This window comes from Rissa tridactyla, chromosome 3, assembly GCF_028500815.1.
Source record: "Rissa tridactyla isolate bRisTri1 chromosome 3, bRisTri1.patW.cur.20221130, whole genome shotgun sequence".
Taxonomy (NCBI): domain Eukaryota; kingdom Metazoa; phylum Chordata; class Aves; order Charadriiformes; family Laridae; genus Rissa; species Rissa tridactyla.
The window spans coordinates 42547776-42575772 of NC_071468.1; the positions used below are offsets into that span (position 1 = coordinate 42547776).

The 27997-nt window shown below is 39.7% G+C and overlaps 1 protein-coding gene across 1 annotated transcript in view; it reads right to left on the minus strand.

The window, feature by feature from the left end:
- FMN2 (formin 2) overlaps window positions 1–27190 on the minus strand; it is a 177298-nt gene extending 150108 nt beyond the window's left edge. Inside the window, exons 1-3 of the mRNA XM_054197192.1 lie at window positions 27091–27190; window positions 14479–14531; window positions 9405–11404 (exon numbers count right to left, since the gene is read on the minus strand). Coding sequence (XP_054053167.1) covers window positions 9405–11346 — 1942 coding nt within the window. The 5' untranslated portion in view covers window positions 11347–11404; window positions 14479–14531; window positions 27091–27190. The remainder of the gene's footprint in view (window positions 1–9404; window positions 11405–14478; window positions 14532–27090) is intronic.
- Between the last annotated feature and the right edge of the window lie 807 nt (window positions 27191–27997).

Consider the following 27997-nt stretch of genomic DNA (forward strand, 5'->3'; position numbering starts at 1 on the left):
AGAAAGAGACTCACATAATGGTAGCAAGCTTCAAGTGTTCAAGACATCCCCAAAAAAGCCAGGGAGCACATGTGTGTGTGCTCCCTTTTGGAAGCAACGGCACAAGCTGCTGCTGGCAAGACAATCCTGCTGCCACCCCTGGGGCCACCACAGTGCACACAGGGCAAAAGTGACACCTCGTACAAATGCCACTGAAATTCTTCCAGGAACGCCCGGATGGAAAAAACAGAGTTCTGGCAAAAAAATTGAAAATGGGATTCCCAAAAAAATAAAGATGACAAGGAAAGACCCCAGATTTAATGAAGTAAAAAGCCACCCCAGAAAGGATGTTACAAACAGTTTTCAAAAAAAAAAAAAAAAACCCAATCCATCTCACTCTTTATCCCTAGTATCCCATAATCGAATCAAGCAGCTGTATTTAAAACAGCTTGCTCCACTTGTGCTGGCTATGAGACATGGCAACAACACCAATTTCAGCATACCCCCAATGACCTGTTAAAAGACTACTTAACCACATGCTATACTTGCACAAATCATGCTGGAAAAGGCAGGAGGAGACAGGTCAAAAACTGATTAATGCAAACCTTGGTCCTGATAAATGAACTCATAATGCCAGTGCAGTTCTTAATTTTGAAATTTGTATTATAATACAGAAAGACAAAAGTTTACTGCAGATTTCACCTGGTGATGAAAAGGTTGAGTCCTGCAAACACTAATGTCAGGACAAAGGTCAGGACCCAGCTCCACTCTTGCATTAATCATGGAATAAACTTCCACAGCCTGACCACGGCTATCATATCACTAGGTAGAAATAGACCAAAAAGAAGCTGTTGCTCTTTGGTGGAAGAGAAGTAACACTACAATGTTCCTTATCAAAGCCACCAATAATTTTCTTCTTTGTGTAAGTGATTTGCAGTGTTGCCATTTTCTACGGAAATCCAGATGAACTCCTTCCTACCACTCTTGGCTTTGTCTAGAAAGCAGCTGTACATAAAAGCTATCAATGCAGTCTTACTGATCTTTGCTAAAAACCGTGCTGTGTTTTGTTCCATTTTTCTTTACCCTTTTATCATATACCCAATACCTAATTATATCTTATAATTCCTCCTTCAAGATTCGTTTCAAAACCTTGCTTGTTGCTGCAGTCAAAATAAGAAGACTAAAATTGTCTGGATTATTTGCAATAACAACAATATTACACCTTTTTTAAAAAGCAGGTATTCTAACTTTGCTGTCACCAGAGCTTCAAAATATATTTGTGATGACCTGTGACAGTGCTTTTAGAATTCTTGCAGATTAGCAAGTCTCTTAGGCATTCTGTCTCCCTAACTTGAGCATTAAGGTCCTTGAAATTTTGCTTCCACAGTGACTAAGATTTTACACCTTTCCCCCACACTGAATTTTCTGATATATGACATATGTATACCAGGATAAGCTGACACAAAGTATTAAACTATGCTTTTATCCCTACCTTTCTCTCTATATATTTATATATATATTTTATATATATATAGTGAAAGGTAAGACTAAATCTTATATGTCATTAATATCTTTAAAAAGCTGAAGTTTTAAAATACCAAACAATTCTCCAACTATGATACAGCTGTGGTACATAGTACAAAATGTCTTTCTAAAAATATAAACAAGGTGCACCCTCCCACAACATTATATGGCATGTCTCCTTTCACCTCTTCAGGTTCTAATGCAGTATTATTGCAGATTATAAAAGTATGTTACTAAAGCTTTCCTAATTATAGCAGGTTATGATAAAGATAATCTATACGTGTCTGCCTACTGAATCTTTAAGACACTGTATGCATCTCTGGCAACTTTCATACTGTGTCTTCCAGGTGCTTAGGTTCCTCTCAGCAAGTATTTAATTCTGCCCGTCTTTACCCTTTTAGTTTCTGTGGTGATTTGCGATGTCAATGCGGTATTCCATGCCAGGTTCTCACAGACTGCTGGAAAGCTACAATTATTTCTGCCTAGCTCTTTAAAGTAAGAAGCTCCTCTGATGTCTTTTTGGGCAGCTACTACTAACAGCATCTTTTGTCAGTCCAAACTGATACACACACAAAGCCAATTTTGTAAAACTTCTTTATTCCCAAGGGTTCTAGATTTCATTTGACATTTAATACAGTCTGGACAATCTCTACCTTAGAAGTAAATCCAAGTATTTGCTCAAGCAGCTACAGGTCACAAAACACAACTGAACCGAACTAGCAAGCCTCTGAAGTGGGACACAAATAACAAATTTCTTTCAACCTACTCATTAGAGTCCCAGCATGCCTTAGCTTTCTTTCCTCTCCAGGACCTGTGCACCGAAGCTCTGACAAGCTCCTCCAACTTCAGTAACTGCTGATATTTTAATAACTATCACAATGTACAAAAGCTTTTCTTCTTTGTATCCATAAATAAAAACGGGTAAGATGAAGAAAGAGGAAAAGCAGAAAATTAGAAACTACCTTCCATGAAAAAAATATATATGCACATCCATATATTTGTGCAGAGATGTTCTTCTAGACTTCATCTGAATAAAACCTAAGCACATCTCCCTTGCTATAACTGGACCTTCATGTTCTTTCGTAGACGTAATCAGATATGTCCCTCAGCTTTTTCTCAGCACATTGTATTGCCTTGACTCTTTGCATGACAAAATAGTGTTTAGATACACGCCCTCTATTATGAAGACAATGTTTTGGTTTTGCCCCTCCCCCTCCCCCCGTTTTTTTTAATGAAAACCACCTTTTCTTCCATGACTGTTAGCAGATGTCAGTGTGGTTAATTATACTGTTACTGCAGCACTGAGTTCTTTTGTACAGTGATTTTTTCTTTATCAGTGCAAGGAAGAGGAATACGTACTACCTATTACGTATCTTCACAGCACATCTGAGCCAGATCTTGGCATCAAATAAAGTCTAGAATGAAGGCTGCCTCCTGTAATTAGTTCCACAGTAAAGTTATCTATCCTTCCTTCTGATTCAAATTCATACCAAGTTCAGAGCTCTGGTGCTCCTGATTAATTTCATACAGATCCTGAGACCAAACAATTCATACTTTTACTGACAAATAAGAATGTCTCAATGATAAATTCCATTTGTGACTAGGCTTACCTGCCACTATTTAGCTGCATATGTCAACATACCAAGAAGATTAAATTGTCAGACATTTTTGTACTTCTTCTGTATGTATATATTTCCATTTAATTTTATGTATATTAGGATTTACTTTTACAACTGTGACATTGTTTATGCACACATACAAACAATCCCATGAGCATGGCTTCTTACTGTAGCAAAACTGCTAACTGACTTAATGGGTTCTATCATCTGTGTATCTACAGATGAAAGAAGTCATGTTCTGTATTTATCCGAGAACTGAGTAAGGTTTTGCATCAGAAAACATAATCCACTTCCTATTCGTGGTCAGAAAGCCTAGCCATTTCCGTCAATGTGAAGGAAACTTATTCTGGACAGCAGCAATATGGAAATAAAATAAGGAAATGTCATTTTGTACTCATGGTAACACAGACCATCTTGTGATCCCTAACTTTCTTCACATGAACTGCAATGTAGGAATGCAGGAAGTTGCTGCCGCTTAAAGGAAAAAATTGTGTGACACAGCTCCTGAACCCACTTTTCTGTCTTTTCTAAAACACTTAATGAAATGCAACTGGCCTTGTATTATCATATGAAGAAGGAGGAATGAGGTGACACAATGTAAAGCCCTCACATCCTTCCATCGCGTTCCTTTCACAGCTTCTCACTGCTTCTGCCCTGTTCCCTTTGTATCAGCTCACCTCATCCCCTCAAAAGATAAATTGTGTGCCTAAAAGTAAGTTTCCAGAAACTTTCGTATTCCACCTAGCCGCTACAGAATGATGCTTTTAAATGTACCTAAAAATAATCAAAGCCACAGTCACAGGAACACCTACACATATGCGCTTCATCACCACTATTCCTTATGTAAGTCCAAATTTTGGCAGGAGTAGTTTATAAGGAATACACTTGGCCATATCCTGAGCTCGGTTAAACTACAGTACAAACAAAATGCCTTGGCTAACTAGCATTCACCACGATTCACATTAGAGCTTGATCCCTCATATTCAGGCAGCCTAAAATACTCCTGGAGATGCTTTTCAACTCCAAGTTTATTATGGAGAAAAAGGTGAGGCCTGCTTCAAGGAACAGAGCTTTCTCTGCAAAGAGGCAGCCTATGCACAGTTTTAAAAAAAAAAAAATAATAAAAAAAACCCAAAAACCCCACAAAAAACCCAATGGACAAACCACCCCCCTCCAGGCTATTAAATAATTTCTAAATATTTTAACAAATAATAAAGCACAATTACATACAAGAAATATATTCAAATTTAAATTCCATATAACTACTCATATATATATAACTATATATAAGGAGCGATTGAAGGAGCTGGGACTGTTTAGTTTGAGGAAGAGGAGGCTGAGGGGAGACCTCATCACTCTCTACAACTACTTGAAAGGACATTGTAGAGAGGTTGGTGCTGGTCTCTTCTCACAAGTAATTAGCGATAGAACAAGAGGGAATGGGTTCAAGCTGCAACAGGGTAGGTTTAGGCTGGACATTAGGAAAAAATTCTTCACGGTCAGACACTGGAATAGGTGGCCCAGGGAGGTGGTGGAGTCACCATCCCTGAATGTGTTTAAGAGTCATTTAGATGAGGTGTTAAGGGATATGGTGTAAGGGAGAACTTTGTAGAGTGGAGTTGATGGTTGGACTCGATGATCCCAGGGGTCTTTTCCAACCTAAATGATTCTATGAGTCTATGATTCCCACTGAAATAATCCACTGTTCTTTTCAGAGAAATTAAATCACTGAAGCACACAATGTCCTTTAATGACCAGCTCTAGCCAGATCCCACGTGTGATGGATATTATACTGGTACTATGTCTCGGATCCAAGCAGAGATGCATGGACCTCCAGCTATAAACTGTCCCTTTTCCTTTCCCTGTTTGCACACCAAAAGAGACCAGAAGGCATCCAGGACAACACATTTCTACTCCAGACACACGTCAGGCTGCCGGTCAGACCTCAGAAAAGGGCAGCTGCTCAGGAGAAGAGATGCAGTCACTCAACCCCATGACCAAAAACTGTACTCCCAGTGAAGTTCGAGATAAAGATCAAAGCATTAATCATGAGACCCCATCAAAACAAGCCTGTGGCAGCACTGCATTCCCGTGACATTACTCATGTTGCTCCGATTCCCATATTGCAGTGCTGGCACAGTAACATGAAAGCAACTTACTAGCACTCAGCAGTCTTTCAATAACATATTGCAGCCCATTTTCAAACAGGTTTTACTGTAGTTGGAGTGCAGTATTGCAGCTCTTCTCCCCCCACCCCTGGTGTTTGGATCCTAGGCAAAAAGAGGAGGATCTTTCCCTTCAGATGCTTACTAGCAACACTCATGATCCCATATCACATGAAGGGTTGCTGTTAGGCAGCTCCCTTAGCTAGAGGAGGCTGCACTGCCCCGCCATCTGATAAAAGACACATTTGTGTTACTGCTAACAAAAATCATCAGTGTAACAGTAAACCATAAGTAGTCAAATAACAGCTCCAAAATAAATAGTCTCTTCAGGATGTCAATAGATACAATCCATATTGTGTGCATTATCACATGAATCAGAATGAAACAAAACCTTGAAAAAGTATCTAACACCATCTGCTTTATGTCTCAGACACAAACTTTCGTCCTATTTTTTCAAGTTTTCACATCCTTATACATATACATACATTTCACATACATATACAAAGGTCACCAAGACCCTTGTATAGGCCTGCAGACGCTACGCTGGAACTGCAAGTGGGTGCAGATGACAGTGAGATTTGTGAGAAGCAGGCCGGCACTCCATGGAGATCAGAGAGCCGTGAGCACGCAAGCATGGGGGTGACTTCAGGTTTTGTTTTATGGTAACCAGGACTTTTTGTTTGTTTGTCTCCTGTTTACAGCTACAGCAGGGCAAATACAAATCTTTGAAGAGAAATTTAAAGCTAAATGATCTGTTTGAAAGAGATTCATGCAGCAAGTGTATTACAGCCAGCCAACAGAGATTAGAAAGGGCATGGGTTTGACTGGGTCAACCTTAATTACCATCTGGGGCAGCTGACAGGACTCTTATACTCAGTTTATATAACAAACACCCTTACTAGCTCCTTTGCAATCACTGCTCTCAAATTAATGCCAGGATTAAATCAATCTATTAGCTCTTCTCTTTCAGTTAATGTCAATGTTTGGAAACATCAGTTTCATTTTCCCACTAAGATACTCTCTTAATGTTAGTGCAAATTATTCATTGCCACACAACGAAGTGAGAGAGCCAACCCTATTCATTCAGGTTCAGCTCTTGTCCTCCTGGGACAACAACATAAAAGCCCTGGCTCCACTGTGCATCAGGTAATCTAGAACTTGTAATTACTGTCACTGCAATTTCAAATACATCTGTCCTCATCACAAAAGAAATAGATCTGACGCCTAAATTACAAAATGCCCATAAGTTCGACCCCACCACATTCTTAGCCAATGCATCACGTTTGAAATACCATACTTTACTTATTTCTTACGTAAAGCAAAATTAAAATATGCAAAGTCCCTACCATTCCAGTTGTTTGCCACCTACATTTTACATTAAAACAGCCATGGAAGAGTTCATATGGATCACTGTGAAAACCAAATGGCACATAGCCAAACCACAACATAGCGCAAAAGTAGGCCAGTCATCTGCATAGAACCTGCTGTCATTAAAATCGATGACGAAAGCATTGTGGAATATTTTACTTGATTCTAGTTAGAAATGCAGAACAACACTGCAGTCACTGCACAGCAAGATGGGATTTAATGCTCTAGGCAAGAAGCTGGTTTGGTTTTTTTAAAGATAGAAATGAGGCACTATAAGGAATGTTATTTCTAAAAGACTGATGGTATTCCCATAATTGATGCATCTCATGCATGCAATTAAAATACAATATTTTTCAAAAGCAGCATTCAGATTACAAGAAAATTATTTCTGTAATTGTTGCCCTGAAGACTGGTTTAAATAAAGAGGTGTTTCTACTCTTGCAGCAATGACAGCCAATCTGTGGGAACACTAATCTTAAGTTTAATTTCCCTTTTTCATGTACACTAGTTGTTATTTCTATATTCTTGGTAATTTTCAGCTTGTAAATATATTTTTGAAAATAAGAAGAATGATCAAAAAGAGATGAAGCGTTACCATGTCAATTCCAGTTCCCTCATTTCAAGCTTTTCTGCATGAACTGAAAGGTATAATTGTCCTCTGCCTAGAAGACAGCTGGTATGTACATGCAAATGAGGGTCACTGTAATTTCCATAAGAGACAGAACTACTGTTGCATTGGACATTTGTCCCTTCACAATAACAGTCTAAGGCATTGGTGGGAAAACAGAATAAACCAAAAATTATTAATAAGTAAATCAAAACCTCGTGAGGAAATGTGAAGCAGTCTGTTCCCTGGAAAACAGGTTTCTAAAAAGTAAATCCATGCTCTTGAAGTTTGCCAAATAAAACTTATTTCCATCAGAGCACCACCATAAAGAAGAAAGTCTAATTACTGAGGATGCAATTAAAAGCTTTGCTCTCGGAGGTGTTCATAAGCTGTCAAATGTTGATAGCAAAAAAAAAAGGGTGCTTTTTACATGCTATAAATCTGAAAGTAGGGATCACCTCAAGTTGTAAAACTTTAGATAGGTATGTCTGAAATTAAAGCTAAGAAAACAGGCGGAAGGGATTTAAAACACACAAAAAAGATTCAGCTCACTTCACAGGGGGCTGGTCTCCTGTAGAGGGGACTGACTTTTTTGTGTTAAAAACTTGAATTCTAATTTTCAAGACTGAAATTGGGGATTTCTGTTCAAAACTACTGAAGAATGAAAGTATTCTTGCAATTTGAATCTGGAAAATAATGTTAATGCTTTACCTGAGTATTTCAAACTCCTGGAGTTAGCTGCTTTGCAAAAAAGCCTCTAATTTTAATTTCTTTTTCCAGCCAGGTTCATTCACCAGTATTACTATGATGACAAGCAGAGCAGAATATGCACAAAGAAAGCAACTACGAATGCAAACAATTACAAGTTATATAATTTTTAAAATCTACAGTATAAAACAAGATAGTCTTTTTATGCAAAACAGCTGTTGATGGCTTAACTGTTTTCTTACATGTGATTTTTAAATTATGTCATTGCTCCCTTCATAAATCATACTTTGTTTAGTTTTCATAAAAGGACAAAAACATTCTCACTGCATTTTTTCTAAATAGCTCCCGTACATATGTGGTTAGTGTGCTCACGCATCTAGAACAGACTTCCATTCAAAACAAACCTGATTATAGATTCAACTGTTTTAATCTTGTAATGCTTGCTAATAGGGCATGTTCTCTGTACTCCCTTAGTTCTACAGTTTTCTTAAAATTGAAAAATAAATGGAATATATTTCCTCTGTATAAATACCTCCTATGTGGCAGAGGCCTTCTCTATTTATGAATACATTAGCTTTATATAGAAACTTCAGATAGGGGGAAGAGAAAGGGGCAAATAACCTCAATGTGCAGGAAAATATAACCGTCTATTCACACTGTTTCATTTGTAAACTCTATATTCCTATGCCTTTAGGAGTAAATGCAAGCTGCCTAACAGGCAAGGTAAAAGAATGCTTTCCTGAATGAGTCACCTCAAGCAGCCTGAGCAGCAGCTGGCCAGAGCTACCAAACTGTACTACCCACAGTTTCCCTTCTCTTCTCCATTTTATGCTGTCTTTTCAAGTCATTAGCATTTTCTTCTCCTCCCCGTTCCCCCTTCTGAAGGGGAAATGGGTTCCTTTCTGTAGTGCTGTCCATCTGTGCTTGCATGGCTTTTTCCTCTTTGTACTAAGCAAATCCTCATCACTGCCTCAGTCTAACACCAGGTGCAGCTCTCAAATATTTACAGTACATCAGAACAGCTCCTAGCACAAGAAAACCCCAAACAGGATCAGAGTTACAGAAAGCTTCACATCCGAAAGATCTATTTATGCCAAGAGATGGTCTGCCTAAAGCAGTGCAGCTCTTAGCATTTTTCAACAAGAATAATTTCAGGCATCCAGCCTTTTCCTACAGGATTTAGACAAAGGAGAAAAGCAGAAAGAAAAACTTCAAAGAGTTATGCACTTCCTTTACTGGCAGTACTGCCAGGCTGACACTGAATAGAGAGGCTATGCTCATTAATGAAATGCGACTGTGTTTGTAAGATCAGGCCTTCGATTTTAAAACTGTCAGCACAAGTAAAGACACTAGTACATGCAAAGGACTGCATTCAAGTATTTTAAATATATTTTCAAAGACTCTCTGGAAAAAACCTTAATACATGTCACTCACCTGAAAAGACATTGGGAAACGTCTCTGTAGAAGCCTGCACCCCTGAGGACTTTCTTGAATGAGTCGAAGGCACTCTTTCTGTTTGAAATTTCTCTCTAAACCCCTTGTGCTCCAAGTAGCCTGCAGAGCCCACCTTCTGCGTTATCTCACATTTGTGATTAGATACCTCTTCTGTCCAGTCTGCTGAACGACTAAATAAACCTGCCAAACTAGCAGACCTCTGCTTTTTGACAGAGACTTTTTCTTTTTTGTGGAAGGACTCCTGCTTCCTTGTAAAAAGCGGGCTCTGGGATGGGGAGGGAGATGGTGAATGGTTGGGAGAACTCAGTTGCCTAGTTGTGGTTTTGATGTAACAAGGATTAATTAGATAGGGCTTAAAGCATCGGGAAGCAAGCATTGGACTGCCTGCTGTCCCCTCGGAGGACAAAATGCCATTTTTCATTTCTGTGGTTAAATCATTATGCAGGTCCTCTTGACTGGCTGACAGAGTGGGTTTCCCTTCCTGAGTCTCAGCAGCATGATCATGGCCTGCATCTGAAATACCATCCTCTGTTTCTGAGCTCTGCAAATCAACAGCCTGCACTTCAGCAATTTTAGTCTCAGCATCTGCTACCGAGGTTGGAAAAGGTTGTGTGAAGCTGTGTGTGAGAGACCCATTTTCTACCACAGTTCTATTTAGATCTTCTTCTAGTTCACTAGCTCCAGCATCCACTCCAGCAACGAGCTGTTCTGGTTCCTCAATCAATAGCTTACGTTCTTCTGTTTCAAATAAGCCGTTACCAGGAGAGCCTGTGCCATTTACTGCTTCTTTCAGTTCATGTTCAGTTGCACAGGAGATGGGAATCTTTTCTGCAATTTCAGATATCGCTGGAAAAGCCCCCTCGGTGTCTGGGCTCCTCTCTTTGTCAGTGGTGGTTACTGAAAGAAACCGTTCAAAATCTAAGGGGGCTGCTTGCGAATTAGCCATGTGTCGGCCCATTGTTTTGGTGACAAGGTCCTCAGTTCCAGCGTTAATTGCCCCCTGCTGCTGCTGCTGCAGTCTAATAGCTTGCTGGATATCAGAAAGCAAATCCTCTTGTTCCGTAGCTGAATGGAAACTGTATATATCCGTATCGGAGCCAGAGCTGGTCCTTTGTCCATCCTGTGTCTCCGCAGCAGCTGGGACAGTTTCATTTCTGATTTCAAAATGTTCAACATCTGTGTCTGAGAGACCCCCTTCATCCGCAGAGATGCTTATATCTGGAGTTTTGGTTACAATTGAATGAGTACTGTCCAGCTCTCCAGCCTGCAAGGCCTGGCTTTCCAAAACATCCTCCCGTGAACTACTATTCCCATCTTTAGCCTTAGACAGATTTTTCCTGATCCTCAGATTTGAAAACACTGAGGCCCTCGAGTCCGACTTACCCTTCTTCTTACCGGATTCACTTCCTTTTGCATGCTTCCCCAGTCCCCTTCTGCTTCCCGATACCTTCTTTGTGCCGTCTGTATCCTTGGGCCCAGAGGCATCCTCTCCTTCATGCACATCACCTGTATTTTTCTTTAGCTTCCCATCTTGATTCCCCATGATTTTTCGCAGCGCGACACCTTCAGCAATCAAGCCATGCTCCCGGATTTCATTCCTTTGGCCTGCCGGCGAGATCCCCTCTAGCGATGCAGATTTGTTTTCAAGCGGTGGTGATGCAAGCGAAGCAAACGCTTGCTGTGCCTCTCTCCCATCTGCTAGAGCTGCCTTTTTGCATAATGTGCTGCTCGCAGTGGGCTCCGCTGGGACATGCTCAGTACAGCACTGAGAGCCGCAGACAGCTCCTTCCAATGGCTGCTGCTCGCGGAGCCGCCGGCTCTCCGGGCTCCTGCCGCACTCTTGTTTCTTTAGGAAGGATTCCGTGAAAAGTATTTCCTTTATAAAAGTCACTTCTTTTTCCACCGTTTTTATTGCCTGCATGGCAAGCGCAGCTCATCACCAAACCATTTAGAATTTCAGGACTTCAAAGTTCAAGCTTCTGGAGGGGGGGGAAAAAAAAAAAAAGTTAAAGCAAGGTACTTTAATTACCCTACAATTGTTTAAATGAATAAACGATTAGCCTCGGAAAGAGAAATATTATGATTATTTAATAGTTTATAAGGTGCTAAGGCATATGCTACTTTGACAAGGTTACTCAATACCTCTGGTGATCTACATGTTTACTTTTTACAGGCCACCAAAACACAGTACACAGTTTTAAAATGAGAGTCGCTCAAAGTAGATAGGAGAAAGATAATAAACAAAAAGTTCTTTCCACAGTTTTAAAGAGTTGCACTTAAAATTCAATGCATTATGGTAATTACACTATAAAAAACCTCTCACAATTTGTATTCTGAAAAGGTAGATATACTATTATTCCCAGGAGAATCAACTCATCAATATTAAAACACACCACCATTGTTTTCCCTGATAAGAACATCTGGCATGGAACAAGACAAAACAAACAAGAAAAATAGCACTATTCAAATGCTACTAAAGAAAAAGGATACAGTAAAGCATTCCTATATTTCACCCTATACATTTAATAATTGATTTAAACACTGCCACTAGCTAATGAATTTGGAAGCTTGTGCAACAGTTTTAATCAGTTACTTCTCCTCCTCCATATCTGGTTTAGATGTATAAGCATCCATATTTCAAAAATATGTTTCCTGAACTTCTAGACAGGTACTCCCTTCCACCTTTAAGATTTAGATTTAAAATAACTGGAATAAGGGCATAAGAATGCCAAATTGCCAAGTTGGATCAGTTCAGCAGTCCAGTATCTTGGTTCAACACCAGCCAAGAAGTAATTACATAGATTTCTGTTTATGATTTATCATCTCTAAACTGCCCGGTCTATTAGGCTCACTTTTTGTGGAAGACTTTATGTATTCCTCATACCTCTGAGCTGCTTTAGTAGCAATTTCCCTTTCATCAGAGATTACTTAACACATCATTCCAGGGAAATGCATCCTATTGGTTTACATAAGTCTTAGTTTTGGCATCATTCTCTTCCTACCAAAGGTTTGATTTGCTTTCCTCTGCCTTGATACACATTAAAGAATAAGAAGAGAAAGAATATAATTCACACTTCAAAAACTATGCAGGCACACACACCCTCCCAGCCCCCTCCTACACACTGTTTTCTCCAGGGGATACTAAATACATTTACAAATCTGGGCTGTGGTCATTGTTAAATAATTGCTGTGAATGCCATTTGGAAAGAATAGCACTGTCAATACCATATGCAAGTAAATTTTTTTGCCTTGTGCTTCTTGGTCACTTACTGCTCTGATGCAAGTCCTGCCCTGAGGGGCCTGTGGCTCAGACAGAAGAAGCCACCTGCCTACAAGAACTCAAGTGTTGTAAGCGGATCAGATAACTTTGTACATTCAGTGCTTTGGGGTTTGTTTTTTTTAGCTTTCACTTACCTAATGAAGTGATTAATCTATTTTTTTGTTTACATTTTTAGCATTCAGAAAGAGCTAGTATAGCAAAACCTGCAAGAGCACGTTAAGCGATTTTGCTTTTTGACTCCATTCCTGCTTTTGCTTTCTGTTATCCTACTTAGTTTCTAATTCTTTGCAGTATTTTCCCTTTTACCACATTATTACATACTTGCAAAAGGCTTCTGAAGGCTCAGGTAAATTCAGGCTATCTGAAGATACACAGTAAGAATCACTTAAGGCACAGTTTGAGGGAACCATAGTAGTAGAATACTACCTTAATGGGTATTTTCACTGACTAGAACTGACAAGGATCTGACCCTCAATTACAACTGGAGTACTTGTAGCTTTCAACACCATCTAAGAGCTCTTTCTCCCACTAAAATCCGCCAGAAATTAACATAGTGCAGAAGTAATTAAAGATACTGTGGACTGAATATGTAAGGAAAATGCAGAATTACAATGATGTTCTGAAACATTCCCTTTCCTTCCTTCTCTGTAAACTTGCATTACAAACACACCATACTCTCATTACAACTAATGAGAATTCACCAGCAGTAATTATACTGCAAATGATGCTGCAAAACCAAGCCATCAACAAAGATGGGGTTATAAGACAGTGAAGTTAAAGACCGATCTTCATTTTTTAATTAGAAACTTATAATGGTTTAATCATGTATCAGCACTATTTCCCAGAAGTTTTCATACAGCACATCCTGATGAGTAAGTTCTTCAAAAAACACATATAAATGTAGAGCCATACATACTACCCAAATTTAAATATATTACACTAAAAATCATTCCATTTTTTCAATTTGTGGCTGTAATCCTAAAAGCAAAAGAAGTACAAGAAAAAAAAAGACAAATCATTTTCTGGATAATCCCTCTGAATGTGGTATCCTACCCATCATGGATTCTGACTAGGATTTCTGATCCATACAGGGAAAGAGCATCACCAAAATGGGCATACTTATGCAAACAGAGATACACATGTGAACATCAAAGACTTTGCTCTAGTTATTCCACATAAGGCACAGAAAATACATTTACAGGGAAAAAAAAAAAAAGAAAAAAAAACCAAGAGTGAGGGCAGAACACAAATTATCCCAAAGTGGTAGTGACAGACATAACTCTCAATCAGCATTTGTGGGAAAGTACAAAAGGTTAACATTAGCCAAACATAAAAACAAATGTTAATGCTTTGAGGTTTGTTTATTCTCAGGAGTCTTTTAGCTTCTGAAGAAAAACAATATTATTACTAAAAGTCAGCAAGAAACCAGAACATTTTGGCATCAGTATAAACTAGATTTTAAAAGCTAAGAATGTATTTAATATTCTACACCAAAAAAGAGACTTTCAGCAGAAAGTAAATGGGGTAAAGTGCAGGTTTTAGTTAGGGTTTTTAGGATATTTCACTTTTAAGAGTAACTATAACTCATTCTTAGCTTGCTAAAAATTCTCGACAAACAACTGAGGCTAGTCCTTGAGCCTGCCTGCCTGCCTGCCCACTTCATTTAATATTTGCCAGTGGTCAGTTGCAGGCGTAGGCCCAAGACTCCCTCTCATTCTCCTCCAAAGCTCAGGAAACAGGAATGGCAACGCACAGGGGAGAGTCAAAACTTACAGCTCCAGATATATTGTCCTTGTGCTCCCGGAGACTTCCAATTTAACGCTTTCCTGTTAGAAAAGTAAGTAAGCTTCTGTTTTGAGATTGTGATTATTTTCAAGACAACAGTCACCATTTACTGCAGCCTCTCTGGAAAGGTGTCCAGATCCCCCCAGCCCTGCCTGCCTGCCTGCCCTGCTGGGAGTGGAAGGGCTGTGGGCAGCATGGATTGCCCACACCTGGGTGCACCCCTCGGCCTCCTGCAGCACAGCCAAGGCAGAGCACTTCCCCTGGGCGGGGCTGGGATGGTGGGAGAAGGGTTCCTCCCCCGCCCCGTTCCTCACAAAAAGGCCAGGCGACTGGTTGGCATCCTGGCATTTTGGGCCTGTCACAAACACAGGCTGCCTGGGGGGAGAGAAGGGCGCCTGCCCCAGGGAGACACAGCTTTCTTGGGGTGGACAAGTTTTCACCATGATTTATTTACTGTGACATTTTGTTCTGCTCGCAATAGTAGTCATTGAGCAAGTCCCTGTGGAGCGAAGATAATAACGCCCTGTTACTGTGCAGCTCTGCCTTAGGCCGTGCCTGTTGGGAGCCGAGCCTTTGGGGCAGGGTTAGGCTTCACCAGTACGATCCCAAGGAAGAGTTTAAACCACAGGAGTGCTGGCAACACACAACATGCCCAAAACAGCACCCCGTCAGTGACGCTGTGGCTACCTGCACAGAAGCACTATCACGACTGTGCAGTAAAGATGGAGGGAGACAAGCAAATGCACCCCGTGGATGAGCCGTGCCATGCGCCCTGCACGTATTGCCCTGCGTGGTGACTGAGGGGCAGGCTCTCTACCTGCACCCATGGCCAGCTCTTCCAGGAGCCCAAAGCGGCTGGACAGGCTATGTACATGTGTATATATGGGCTCTGTGCCCCCCTCACCTATTGAGGAGACTCAGCAGCTGGGGTGGGGGAGGCAACTGCGGCCCATGGGAGGTGCTTTCCTGGGGGGGGAGCCACAGCATGGCGGCCTAGGGTGGAGGCCTGCTGGAGAAGGCTGAACCTCATTCTCCAAGGCCATAGGCAAGGCCTGGGCCGCCACTGGCAGACCTGTCTCGCCTCCACACTGAGGGTGAGGCAGCAGCAGTGTGAGAGTTGCTGCATGGTACTGCAGGGCCCGGGTGCCATGGAGGTGCTCTGGGAGCTGGGCTCTGCTCCCCCCGGCACTATGGCTCCTCTGGCCTCCCCTTGCCCCGTACCCAGGGAGACAGGGCTACTGCTTGGAGAGGGAGCACAGGGAGAGCCCAGTGGATCCTCACCTGTGCCATACACGCTCTGCAGAGATCAATTTTTTTAATTAGAGGCTCGATGTGCATGGGTTTGGGTTGGAGATAAAGGCACACAGACTAACGGAATTTTTTTTAAGTACTCTGATGTCACATTACTGATCGGGGTATGGTAATGCAGATGGTACGAAGAAAGGTTTGTTCAAGCAGATCAGGATATTCACAGCTATCTTTATGTTACTGAAGCTTTAATTTTCATAAGCAAGCAGAGGGCTCATTCTCGTTCACTCCAGCACTAGATCCAGGTCCCTGTTCCTGCTGTTCTGTGGCAATGGGAAGCCTCCCCTGGCTGCCACTGAGTGTGCTGGAAAATTCTCTCTCCAGAAGGCATCAACTGCCATTAAATACTCCCTTGTACTGCCAAAGCTGTGCTCTGAGCAGCTGAAAATTGTTTCCTGCCTTCATACCCCCCATCTCTTTCAGCTATAGGGAGAATTACCTTTTATGACTTGACAAGCTCTAGCAGACTCACATCACCTCTTTGACTGGCAAGGACCAAGTCAGGAGATCTGAAAATGTAATGTGGATTAAGAGACCAGAGTGGCTAGGGATGAAGCTGGTCCTGCCCTTGCCTCATTTAATTTCTAGGGGAAATGAGATTCTGCTTTTTCTTTTAATATTTGTCTGAGCAGTTTGCAATCATGCCTTAGGCATTGTATTTATATTAAGTTGAGGTGATCCAGCTAATGAGAAAACTTGTTTTACCTATGGAAAGGTTCCTTTTATAAGGAGCTTGAACCTAGCAAGCAATGATCCTAGGCGAGTGTTTGGCTTGCCTAGGAGCTTTTATTAGGTGCGTGAGAAAATGATGACTGGGATTTTCAAATACCTACTACGTAGTGCAGAACTTTCTCCTGCATGATTTCTAGCTAGTGAGAACTAACATTTAAAATCAACATATCTGAAGAAGCAGGGTCTCCAGCAAGGCAATGTTTGCCAGCTACTATGCTGCAGAATGCCTGCTGGTTAGGAGCCAAAATCTTTGTGAAGCGTTTAACCTCCTGGATTTCTCACCTAAATGCAATAATACATTTATGCATTGTGAAACAGAGCTTTTTGGTTTAAAAATACGATCAGCTTGACATAGGAAAAGCCATACACATTCCAACAAGCCATTTTCTTGTTTTCCCCTAACATTTCCACATTCTTACTGCTGCTTTATTGTAAAATATACTTTTCAGCATAAAAGCTATACAGAACCTTTCATAGTTACTTATATAGGAAGGGCTGGCTGAACAGCTGCACACAAAACCCCGCCAGCATTCCAGAGATGTATGCATTGCAGGTCAGGGTCAGGTCACCGAAAGAGTCTTTGAAAATCCAGGCCTCTACAGATACTGCAGCCAGGGACTCCTGTATTTGGAATACAAGATGCTACACTAGTATTTTAACCAAACCCAAGCAATAGGGAAGTGTGAAAGTCTGTTTTATTCTCTATCTCAGACTGAAAAGTGAGGTATCTTGTGCCACAGCTCCCACTTTTCCTTGCACAGAGTTCATTTCAGGCAAATTTTTTTTCAAATGCAGATAGCCAGCAGTTGTTTGGTAATATATGCTAAGCAAATTCAATGCAACATAGTGTAGGCTGCATAATGGAAAAAATAATTATCAAAATATCTGCTGACCAGGCTATCAAAGAAGCACAAATAAGAAAGTTTCTACCATTTAAACCCCTGGAAAGTACAGTAAAAATCAGAGTAAGAGTCTAAGTTATAAATTTCATTTTCTAAGGGAGTGAAATTTATGCAATAAGAGTGTTTTTTCAGACTTCATAATAGCTTTTGAACACAGTAGGAAACATCAACCAAGCTTTTAAGATGAAGATCATTAAACCCCTGCAAAATTCACGCACATACAGAATCAGTATTTGGGTAGAGGGAGGGAAAGATAAGCAGAACTCACTGTGTCAGTCAATTGAACAGGATTCACATAGTTTAGAACTACTCACCACAAACAAGCATTTCATAGGGAAAAATGAGAGCAGAAGAGAAGAGATTTATTGTACTAGAGGACAGAGAAAGGAACAAAGAATACAAATCTGTAGGAAACTGGGCCTCCTCATTTTCATTCTTTAGAGAAGAACATATTCTGTTAAATCAAGCAGAAAATTATGTATTGTCTTTTTGGTTTTCTTGGACAACTCCCAGAGTACTTAATGACAGGGTTGAAAAATGTGGACTTTGATTGTATCAGTGGACCTTTTTGCCTGCAGAGAGTCCAAAATGCCATGAAACAATGGTAGATTTTTGTGACTGGTCCTTTTCTGTAGGAGACAAGGGATTAGTTTAAATACTTAGGGCTCTAATTTTATCTTTTCTACTGCAACATGTATCTACTAATCTGAAGGACAAGTTGACAAAGATAAAGTTTTTCTCTCAGTTTTTGAAAGATTTCAACCAGTGACGTAGTTTATTTTTAAAAATATGTGGAGAGAAAAATACGGTTCATAATTATTTACACTCTTAAGCATCATTTTCTGTTCTGTTCTGTTGCAGACATTCAAACACACACACGGATGTGCAGAGCTTGTGGCAAATGAAAAAAAAAAGCTGTTGATCAGCTTTCAGTTCTTTTTAAAAGAGCAAGCATCTTCCTATCAATTGTTATAAATATGTCCCCCCTAGAGAGAACAACCCTGGGGCAAGCTCACTTTGTAAACCACCTGGGAAAGTTAGTTTACAAGATAGGATGGTTTTGAAGATAACCCAACAGTTTTTAACAAATTTGTTGCATTGTCTCAAATACATTTAGTAATTAGAATGCATTTTTTTAATAGTATTTCCATAATCAGATTTGGGATTAAACAAATCCAGCCTGATAAGATAGGGAAGAACATCTCTCTCCTAGCCTTTGGTTTACTTCAGTCTACAACATTAGCAAGGTGAACACTACTTAAACTAATGAACAAATGTGAATGCCCTCATCTGTTTAAGAGTTCATAGGAGTTCAGCTGGACTCAATAAGGTGTACTGAAACTAAAATTATAAACCAGCATTGAACACAGAGAAAGATAAGCACCGAGAACCCAGAAAAGAAACGAGCTCTGAGGAAACCAAAGGAAAGCTGAAATAGTATGTATCACATATAATATTAGCGTCTCATGGTTTTATTTCCTCTTACTCTGATCCTTTGCTGTTGTCACATGATGATTAGCAAGAGTCATCCAGACAGGGGTTCGTAACTGCTGTCTTCAGATTTCTGCCTTTATTTATCTCCACAGTACAGCTTAAACTGAAATTGCTCTAGCAATTATAACAATTCAAGTTCATGCCGTAAGTAAAGATCAGGGGAAGCTACTGCAGTGAATAGTCTGGATAGATGCAGTCTCTATCATTTATACTGCTAAGAGCTGCTGATGCACAACGAATAGTATTCTCCAATTCGAGGAGTGATTGGTTGAGTTGTGGCCCCTCTTCAGGAAAACGCTTGCCTTGTCTAAACATGTGCAGTCTTAGTTGTCCCAATACTTTCGGTTTAGGGCTTTATATATTCTCATAATAGGGGAAAGAGAGACCAGGAAAGTGAGAGGAATTTACGAAACCTGATTCAAGGCCTTGAGTCTATTCTTTCTGGGCTTCTTATGTAGAAAAAAAGGCTAGATGTAGAACTATTTAGCACACCAAAATTTAATTTCCTGAAGTATTTATACAGAATACTAGTTCTTTCCACTAAGTTCCCATATAGAGGAGACGAGCAGATCAGGTTTATGAATACCCCTCAAAGTACCCCAGAACTGGATGTTGCTATTGGTGAAATCAGTTTGGTCTGTATTCAAGTATTTTGTCATTTGCCTGTTCTCTTAACTCTGCAGTGTAATAAAGCAGCTGGCTTTAATCAGCCACAGCATCACAGAACATCAGATGGGCTACAGATCCACCTAAATACAGTAATTTTTAATGTCCAAGCAGTTCTGGCTGCCTGTCTAGGATGAACTAGTTCAGGTAGGACTTATCTACACTAAGACAGGTGCAGCTAAGTAAAGTGGGTTCAATCCATAACTCATGTTTTATGTCCTTGGCTAGGCCTTAGCATGAAGGATCCAAAGCCTAATTAGCACAGTGAATTCCTACTGGTTTTGTAGTTAAAATGGCTTTCCTTTTGTCAGCTGGAATAGTTATCATAATAAGCCGAGTTCTGGTGCTGATTGTCTTTCTAAAGCAAATACATTGCAGATGAACAGCTGGCAATCTATTTGACAAAAGAATCATGGTGCAGCTGAATAACCCAAATGCCCAGATAAAGGTCAGGAAATTCAATTAGGATGATGATGTTTTCATATCAAAAGTATTATGCCATACATAGAGGCCACCATTGAACTACATCTTCTGTGGGGCTAAATACATAGAGCAACTAGTGTGATCCAGTTAGGCAATGAAAAGTCCCTCCCATGAGGAACAGTAAGTTAAAATTTTGCCAGATGACTGTTTCTGCTCATTATACCCACTCCTAATCTTCCATATTCTTATGGTTTCTTCCTCAACTTCAATATCTTTGTCTGACCAAGTATCCGATATAAACTGTCCTACTGAATTTCTTGTCATGAGCAACTCTCCTTTGACTTCATCTCCACCACTATATCCCAGAACTTTTTGTGTGATGTCTCATCTTGTTGCATGATTTCTCCAAGGTTATCCACAGACCAAGAATGTTCTCAATATGGTGGGTGATCTGCTTCTGGCTACAAAAAGGCATCTCTTCTCCTACACTTGTTTATCTTAATTAGTTTCTTTGTCTGAAATTGTTGATCATTTCAAAGACCTACCTTAGTTTGCCAGTTTCTAACGCACCTTCTCTTTTAGTGCCATTTATTCCTTCTGCTAACCATCCCCGTTCTCTCATATATGTGTTAACTGTTCTGTCCTTAAATGGTGTGCCATCACATCACTCTCATTTTGTGTTTTAATCCAAGATCTTCACTGTACCTAGACTCACATCTGTGGCTGTGATGAAAGGAGTTACTTCCATCTCTTGATAGATAGCCAGTAATGAGCAGAAGCATGTAGGACTAAACATCACCTTCTTTCACCCATTACTGTGGGTAAGGAGTACAATTAAATTACCTCACAGGTTTACAGCTCGGATATTTCATTGCTTTTACTTTCCTCCCTTATCTTGGCTCTCAGTTAGCACTATTAAACATTAATGCCCGTGTCTTTCAAATATTGTCAAGACATTACTGACAATATAAAGGACAATCTGTATTCATCATCTATTTTATCTGTAATTCTTATACCATTTCCTTTAGCTTTATGCAGCAGATTCATTTCACCTTTATGGTGACCCTGAGTTGAGTTCCAGTCTTCTTGTGTGTCACAATCCAAACAAAGCTGGTCAGAAACAGAAAGGAAAGAATTAAATATTTGCCTCTATCTTTTTCTAGACAGTTTCCACTGAGAAAACATGTAGAAAAGAGATTAAGAACAATTACGTTTAACTACTACAAGCTTCAATTCTGAGAAAGAATGGCAAACAGTGTTGAGAGTTATAATTCAGACAATGCTTGCATCACATCTCAAGGTCTTAATTTCTCCTAAAACATTTTAGTTTAAAATTTCACAGCCTAGAGCACTTTAGGAAATTAGTTATGGAACCTGAAGCAATACCAAAGCATTGATTTATGCAACAGTTGGCAAGAAAACTTTCCAGCAAATGTTTTATTATGCTCTGTCCCCACCCTTGCCGATGTCATCATATTAAGAGCTTACAAAAAATTATTTAGAAAATAGAGTCCTTCCTAACATCTAAGCTGATCAGCTTCACTCATCAAATGGCATGAGATACATCATTCCTATTTCACTTATGTTCAGGGAGGATGTTCAAGTAAACCATATTGAAATGCTCAGCAGCAGTTCTAAATTTAACCTAAAGACGCTTTGTGTGAACTGTCCATATAACAGCTGATCATTTTGTATATGTGTACAATGAGAAGGATAAATTATGCCCTAAGAAGGGTTATCTTTCTATTTTTTACATAATGTACTCAGCACTGAGGAAAAAAACATCACCTGGGGGAAAAAGATTAAAGGCTCAATTAAAAAAATTCTTATGGTCTTTTCTAAGCTAGCTTAGTCTTACCTAGGGCGTTATTACAGGAAGGGTTTGCTTTACTAAATTAGGGTTAGGCTTCTTTAGTGTAGCCTAAAGAAAGAGGGTGAAAAAAAAAGTCATGAGAAGACTCACGACTTTTAAGTAGGGTATTCACATTGTCATCTGGCACTTTATTTATGTGCCTTTGAGCCAGAAATCTTCCCGATATCCACAGAAATGGAAATATTTCAGCATGTATCATCTCAAAAAATTGGGATTTGGACTGATGGTACATCTGTTCAATATCACGCCTCTAGCAGTGATCAGTACAGACAACGTTGCAGGAGACACCTTAGAGGTAAATAAGTCTATCATCCAGGTTAATTTACGTCCTTAGACAAGGGGGCTTGTTAATTTATTTGTTTTAATCGAGTCTTATAACTACAAACAATCTTGTGCTGTAATTCAGGGCATCACTTTAGCTGCATTTTGCTCTCATAGACACATCAGTCAAAGCCTGGTTGTACCAAACACTATGCCAAATGTTACAAGTGTACTGCTCCTACCTCAGAAAGCTCACAGCCTAAGTAGACTCACATGGATAACCTCATTAATTCAATTACATTTGTTCGCTTCCCCCTGCCTTTTACTGCTTTTGTTTTTGCACCACAGCGCAGTGAAGAGACATTTGATGGGCAAATATCAGTAGCCTTACAGAAATTATGAGCTTGAGAAAGAATCTTGATGTGGAAAGGACAGACGTCATGGCTTAGTAAAATTAAGTGGTCATTTCATGTGTACAGCACCACACAAGTAAACGTAAAGGTGGGAAAGAAAAGAGTACTAAATCTGTCAGCACTTTCAAAGCAAGGGGCAATAAACTACAGAAAGGGTCAGGACAGTACAGAGCATAAGTGTCACTGACATGGGACAAATGTGACATGAAAAGCTCAATCACTAGTGTTATAAGGAAGTGAAGGAAGATTTGTAGAAGGAAAATTGAAGACAGATGGAAGATCAATCTTTTCTGTAATACATCATAAGAGAGCATTGCCTTGAACTCGCTGGTTCTGGGGTGGCTCGACTGTGGGCCTAGACATTAGCCTCCTATTTTCATTTCATCCAAATACACGAGTCCTCAAGCACTGAAAGAGCGAAGAACACCTTTGCTGCTTCACAGATACCAAAGTGCTGGACTTTTCCTGCCCTATTGCAGGAACACATGATTATTCACATTGACATACTAAGCTTTATTTTCAACTCTTATTGTTATCATTCTTGCTTTTGTGGCAAGATACTGTAGCCAAATATGAGATTCAAATATGAAGGCAACTCTTGTCAGAGGATCTATATTGACATTAAGCCCTAATCTAGATCAAGGGCTCACCGTGCACTAAACATTCTGTAAGTACAGCAGAGGATAAGGTTTGGGGTTTTGGGGGGGATGGGTGGGTGTTGTTTTTGGTTTTTGTTTTGTTGGGTTTTTTTTAATCTGGGGCATGGGAAGATTACAGATGAAGCAGTATTATCAGCATTAGAAAATACACTTATTTTCATCTTGTCAGATAAGTATCTTATCAGTCTAAGAAACAACGAGGAAAAACTTTGACAGAATATATGCAGACAATTCATCCTGGTTTTTTGTGTTCCACTCCACTGAATTTATTGTTGTTCACTCCCATTATGGACTATTTGTGATGCTCTTGTTTTTCTTCCAGCATCATGTCAATATTTGATTAGACCCAAATAAGCTGCTTCTATCCCCTCTAACTCAATGCTAATCTAAAATATCTCAAACATCATAACAGGGTTCTAAGCAGTTCAATGTTTCTGTGTGAAATTTTGCATTATTGGCAGCCTGACATTTCTTCCTCTGATGTAAAAGTCCAGCTGTGTCTCAGAGAGGAAGTCAGATGGCTTTGCACTAAACCACAGTTCTCAAGGTTGTCCATACCGGCAGGAGTAAGTCAACTGGAAATAGCTGTGAATAAACATCTGTTTAGTAGCATGAAGGATCTATTATTTTTCTGAAAAATAGAAGTCAAATGATTTCCATATATATATATAATATTTTTTTTTAAAGATATATTTTTAATTCAACTCCTATAGTCCCCGGCAAAGTTACAGTTCCTTAAACTGGCACTAGCCCAAATCTTTTATTAATAAGGCTGCTTTTTTTGCCAACTAAAGCCCTAATTGCACAGATTTCAGAGAGACCTTAAGGCAAAACCCACACAAAAGTCTTCTTTATTTGTAAATATACATGTATCTTGACACAGCTGCCTTGTTCCTTCATTTAGGGTCGGCTCCAGCTGTGTCCTAGAACCCTTGATACTCCAGTTGGTGTAGCCTGAAATGGTCCTGCCTGCTGCTTTCCGAGAAAGCCATACAGAGAAAAGACAGAAATACCTTGTTCATGACCTAGATAACTATTTCTTACGCAAATATTAACATGTAGTATAGCTTATGTTTCAAAGAGATAGAATGTCAAGTTACTTAAGAATTCCTTTAATTATAGTGTGTGCTGTGAGCTATGCATGTTCTTTGATGATTATGTTTCATTCCACATTCTCTTCTGGTCCTATTATGAAAATAAGTGCAGAGAGTCTTGAAATATTTATGATGACTATATGTAAAGGCAGCTTTAGAGAACATAACTTTAAACTCTCCATTTGCCTGTGTGTGAACTGCTGTGCTACAGAGTAGAACATTGAAGAAATAGTCATAAAGTTCCGATGGAAAAGATAGTAAAGGCCCAGGCTGTTGCATGAAGCAGGCAAACTTCCAGATCACAATGTAATGATTAAAGTATCAGAGAGAAATTCACTCAACACAGAGTTTTCTTATGTTCAGATGTGAAGACATCATCACAGGGAATTTAGCACCAGTAAGGATTAAAATTTTGAACATATAAACATCTATTGACTTCTGATGGAACAGAAAAATTCTCTTCTTATGCTGCAAAATGGAAAAAAAAGTTTGATCCAGGTCAGGTGTGTGTATCTACGCGAAGTGCAAAAATCATTGTATATGTTCAGTATGATGAACTTTGAAAACTGCTGGGTTTTTGGGTATTTTTGAGTTGTCCTATGATGACTAAGACAGAGCTACATTATAGACATTATGTAGACACCGAGAATTTCAATGACTGGAATTGATTACAAGACTATTTCAGAGCTATCTAAAATAAGTTCTCACTACTTAAATGTCCTTTTTACCTAGCACATCTCGATTTTTGTTTTCTAGAATCATTTGTCAAATGATTACATGAAAGTACATTCAACCTCACTTTCTTCTGTTAAAACGATTTTTAGTAAAACCTCAAATACAGGATTCTTCTGAATTCTTCTGCATTCTTGAGCACAACTGGTTTCTACAGGCCCACAGATGTAACTGAACTATGTGGTATTAGTTGTCTCAACAGTTTGTGGCTTTTGCACATATTTCAGACTGTTTCTGCTGCTTGAAGAAATATCCACAGAAACGGGGTTTATATTGTACCTCATTTATCATCCCAAAACAGATAAAACGTGTCTGATGTACTAAGCCACCTACTTGGTTAGTTATTTTTAAACACTAAGGGTATAACTTCTTGTCTTTCATAAGATTACATACACACACCCACCCCTGACACCTCTAGACAACTCATGACTTTGTATCAGTTAGAAATGATAAGGATCCAGCTTAGGGAGATCAGTTGCAGATCTTGGAAGATTGAACATGAGCTGCTGTAACACCTCATTATCAGCTATTTATTTATTTAATGCACTCATCGTGTTTTTCTTGGAGGATTTGGGCTTAAGTCAAAATCCATATCCAGCACAGATAGGGCGAGTACAAATTGTTTAACGCTCCACCAAGGCTATTTTGGAAACATGACATAAACCTCCTTTGTCAAATTAGTTGAGCATGTATTTTTCTTAGTTTACCCCTACCATGTTCTGTCTTGATGTACACAGGAAAGAAAAGAACTTTTGTGATGAAAGAAAAGGAAAAAAACAATCCATCTGTTCAAGGAGGCAGCCTGGGCCCCATGGAATATAAGTTAGTCAAGTGTTACATGGGCAGCTTGACGACCCTGTCCTGTAGTTACATAGGGACACAAATGTGCTGCCGAAGCAGCAAACCTCCTTTGACTATGGTGGTGGTATGGCATAGCTACTTCTTTCTCCTGTTCCCCTCTCCTAAATAAGCACCACAACCCGTAAGCAGGCAGGGAAGAAAGAGGAAGGAAACAAAGTACAAAGGACTACAGCTGTCTTATTCTGTAGCTACAGCTTGCTTTGAGAGATCTTCCCGTAGTGTTAGGACTCAAAGCCACCATGGAGGAGAGGGAGAGGACTATGCAGCCACAGACGTTTCTTTCACATAGCCAGGAGCCTGCAAACAGCGTGGGTAACAATAAGTGAAGGTAGCTAGAGGTTGGGGAGAAGGAGCTAATTACTGTTCCTTGTTCTTTTCTTTCAGTAAAGTAGTATCTTAACAATACATGCACCCTAACTACCCAGTATAGGCCATCCAGTGTTTGGTCTTAAAAAAGACTTACTCTTAAATGACAGAAGAAGTTTAGAGTACTCATATGAGCTTATAAGTATAATCAACTTTTTTACAACAACAGAAAAGCTTTTCTGTTCCGGACTGGGAGTTTCATAGGCAGTTAGGGATTCAGTTACATATTTTCTGCTATGTTTTTAGATCTTCCAGTTTCTCTGAAAGTACGTGCATATGTCAATGTGTTGTGTCTGAAATACATTTAGCTATACTAACACCTTTGGAGATAAAATGCAAGTATATGTCTGCAGCTGCTCCTAGCCCAGCCATCTCTGACTGGCACACTTTTCTGTCTTTGATGCCACCCATGCAACATGCCAAATAAGTCTCATTCACATGTGCATAAAGTTCAATTAATCTCTTTTGTTCTCCATTGCTATAAATACCCTTTACCCTTATGCACAGCTGGTTACCAGATAGCATTCCTTCTACTTAAAGGGTGGAAAACCTCTTAAGAGCATAAGGCCATTCAGAACTGCTCCCTGGGGTGGCTATAAGCTAAAACCCCAAATTCAGCCTTCTTTCCTGTGAGATAATTCCAATATAATCCCAGGAGAGTTCCAGATACTGCCAGCAACGTGTGAGCCAGTTAGCCTTGTGTCCAGCCAGAATCCTTATTCAGCAGCTCATCGTGTTTTTCCTCAGCTCTTAGACCATTTCTAAAACATACCTTTAATAAAAGTAATAATAATAAAAGTCATTATGCAGCCTTACCTTATTTCCTGCCAAAATGTATTCTGATGTGGATTCAGCAACTTCTACTTGTGTTCAGTAGTAACTTTTCCACACAGACTGTACTTATACAAGAGTCAGAGTGTCTGGCTTTTTTGCTCTGGGCACCATTTCCAGTCACATGCACTGGGAACAGCTTGATTCAGATGTTAACAGCCACTGACATTTGCAGGAATGTTGTTTAAAAGAAAAAAAATCATAAATGCCTTGAGAAATTTCACTGCTTAAAAGACTTATCGCAAAAGTTATTGAAAATACAGTATGCATGGGTTTTGTGAGGAACAGTAGCATAATACAAGTGTTCAAGGTAACATGATACATAGCTATGTAGTACGTTAAAGAGAAAGCTATATTGAATAAAGTTCTGTCCTGTCTTTCATGTCATTACAAGTTCACTGAAGTAGGACTTGCTTGCAAATCAGGGAAGAATCTGATATTTTGATTTTAAAAGGATGTCAGAGTTTGAGAAATTAAATGGGATGAATTCCACCTCTGAGTGGCAAAAGTGATGAATTAGAATAAATCTGTGATTGGCACCTAAGCTTCCAGTAAGCTCCCTTCCCTCTCTTCATTTATTTTAAACACATTTTTCAATTTTGTAAGGGGAATTGTTTTTATTGTCTTAGATTTGAAGGAGCTCTCCATCAGGTTTGCAACATTCACGGGGCGGGGAGGGGGGTGGGCGAGGAGAGGGAGACAGGTTTGTGGTTTACATTTCACAGGACTGCAGTAATGGAGACGCTCAGAGTTTAGCTCTCATTTGTTCCAATTCGTCTCAGTCTCTGAGGAAGTCTCATGTTCAGAAGGTGACCTCGAGGGGCATAACTCTGTCCCTGAATCATTGTATTACAGGACAAGAGGTAGCTGGGTCCGAGCATCTGACAGACTC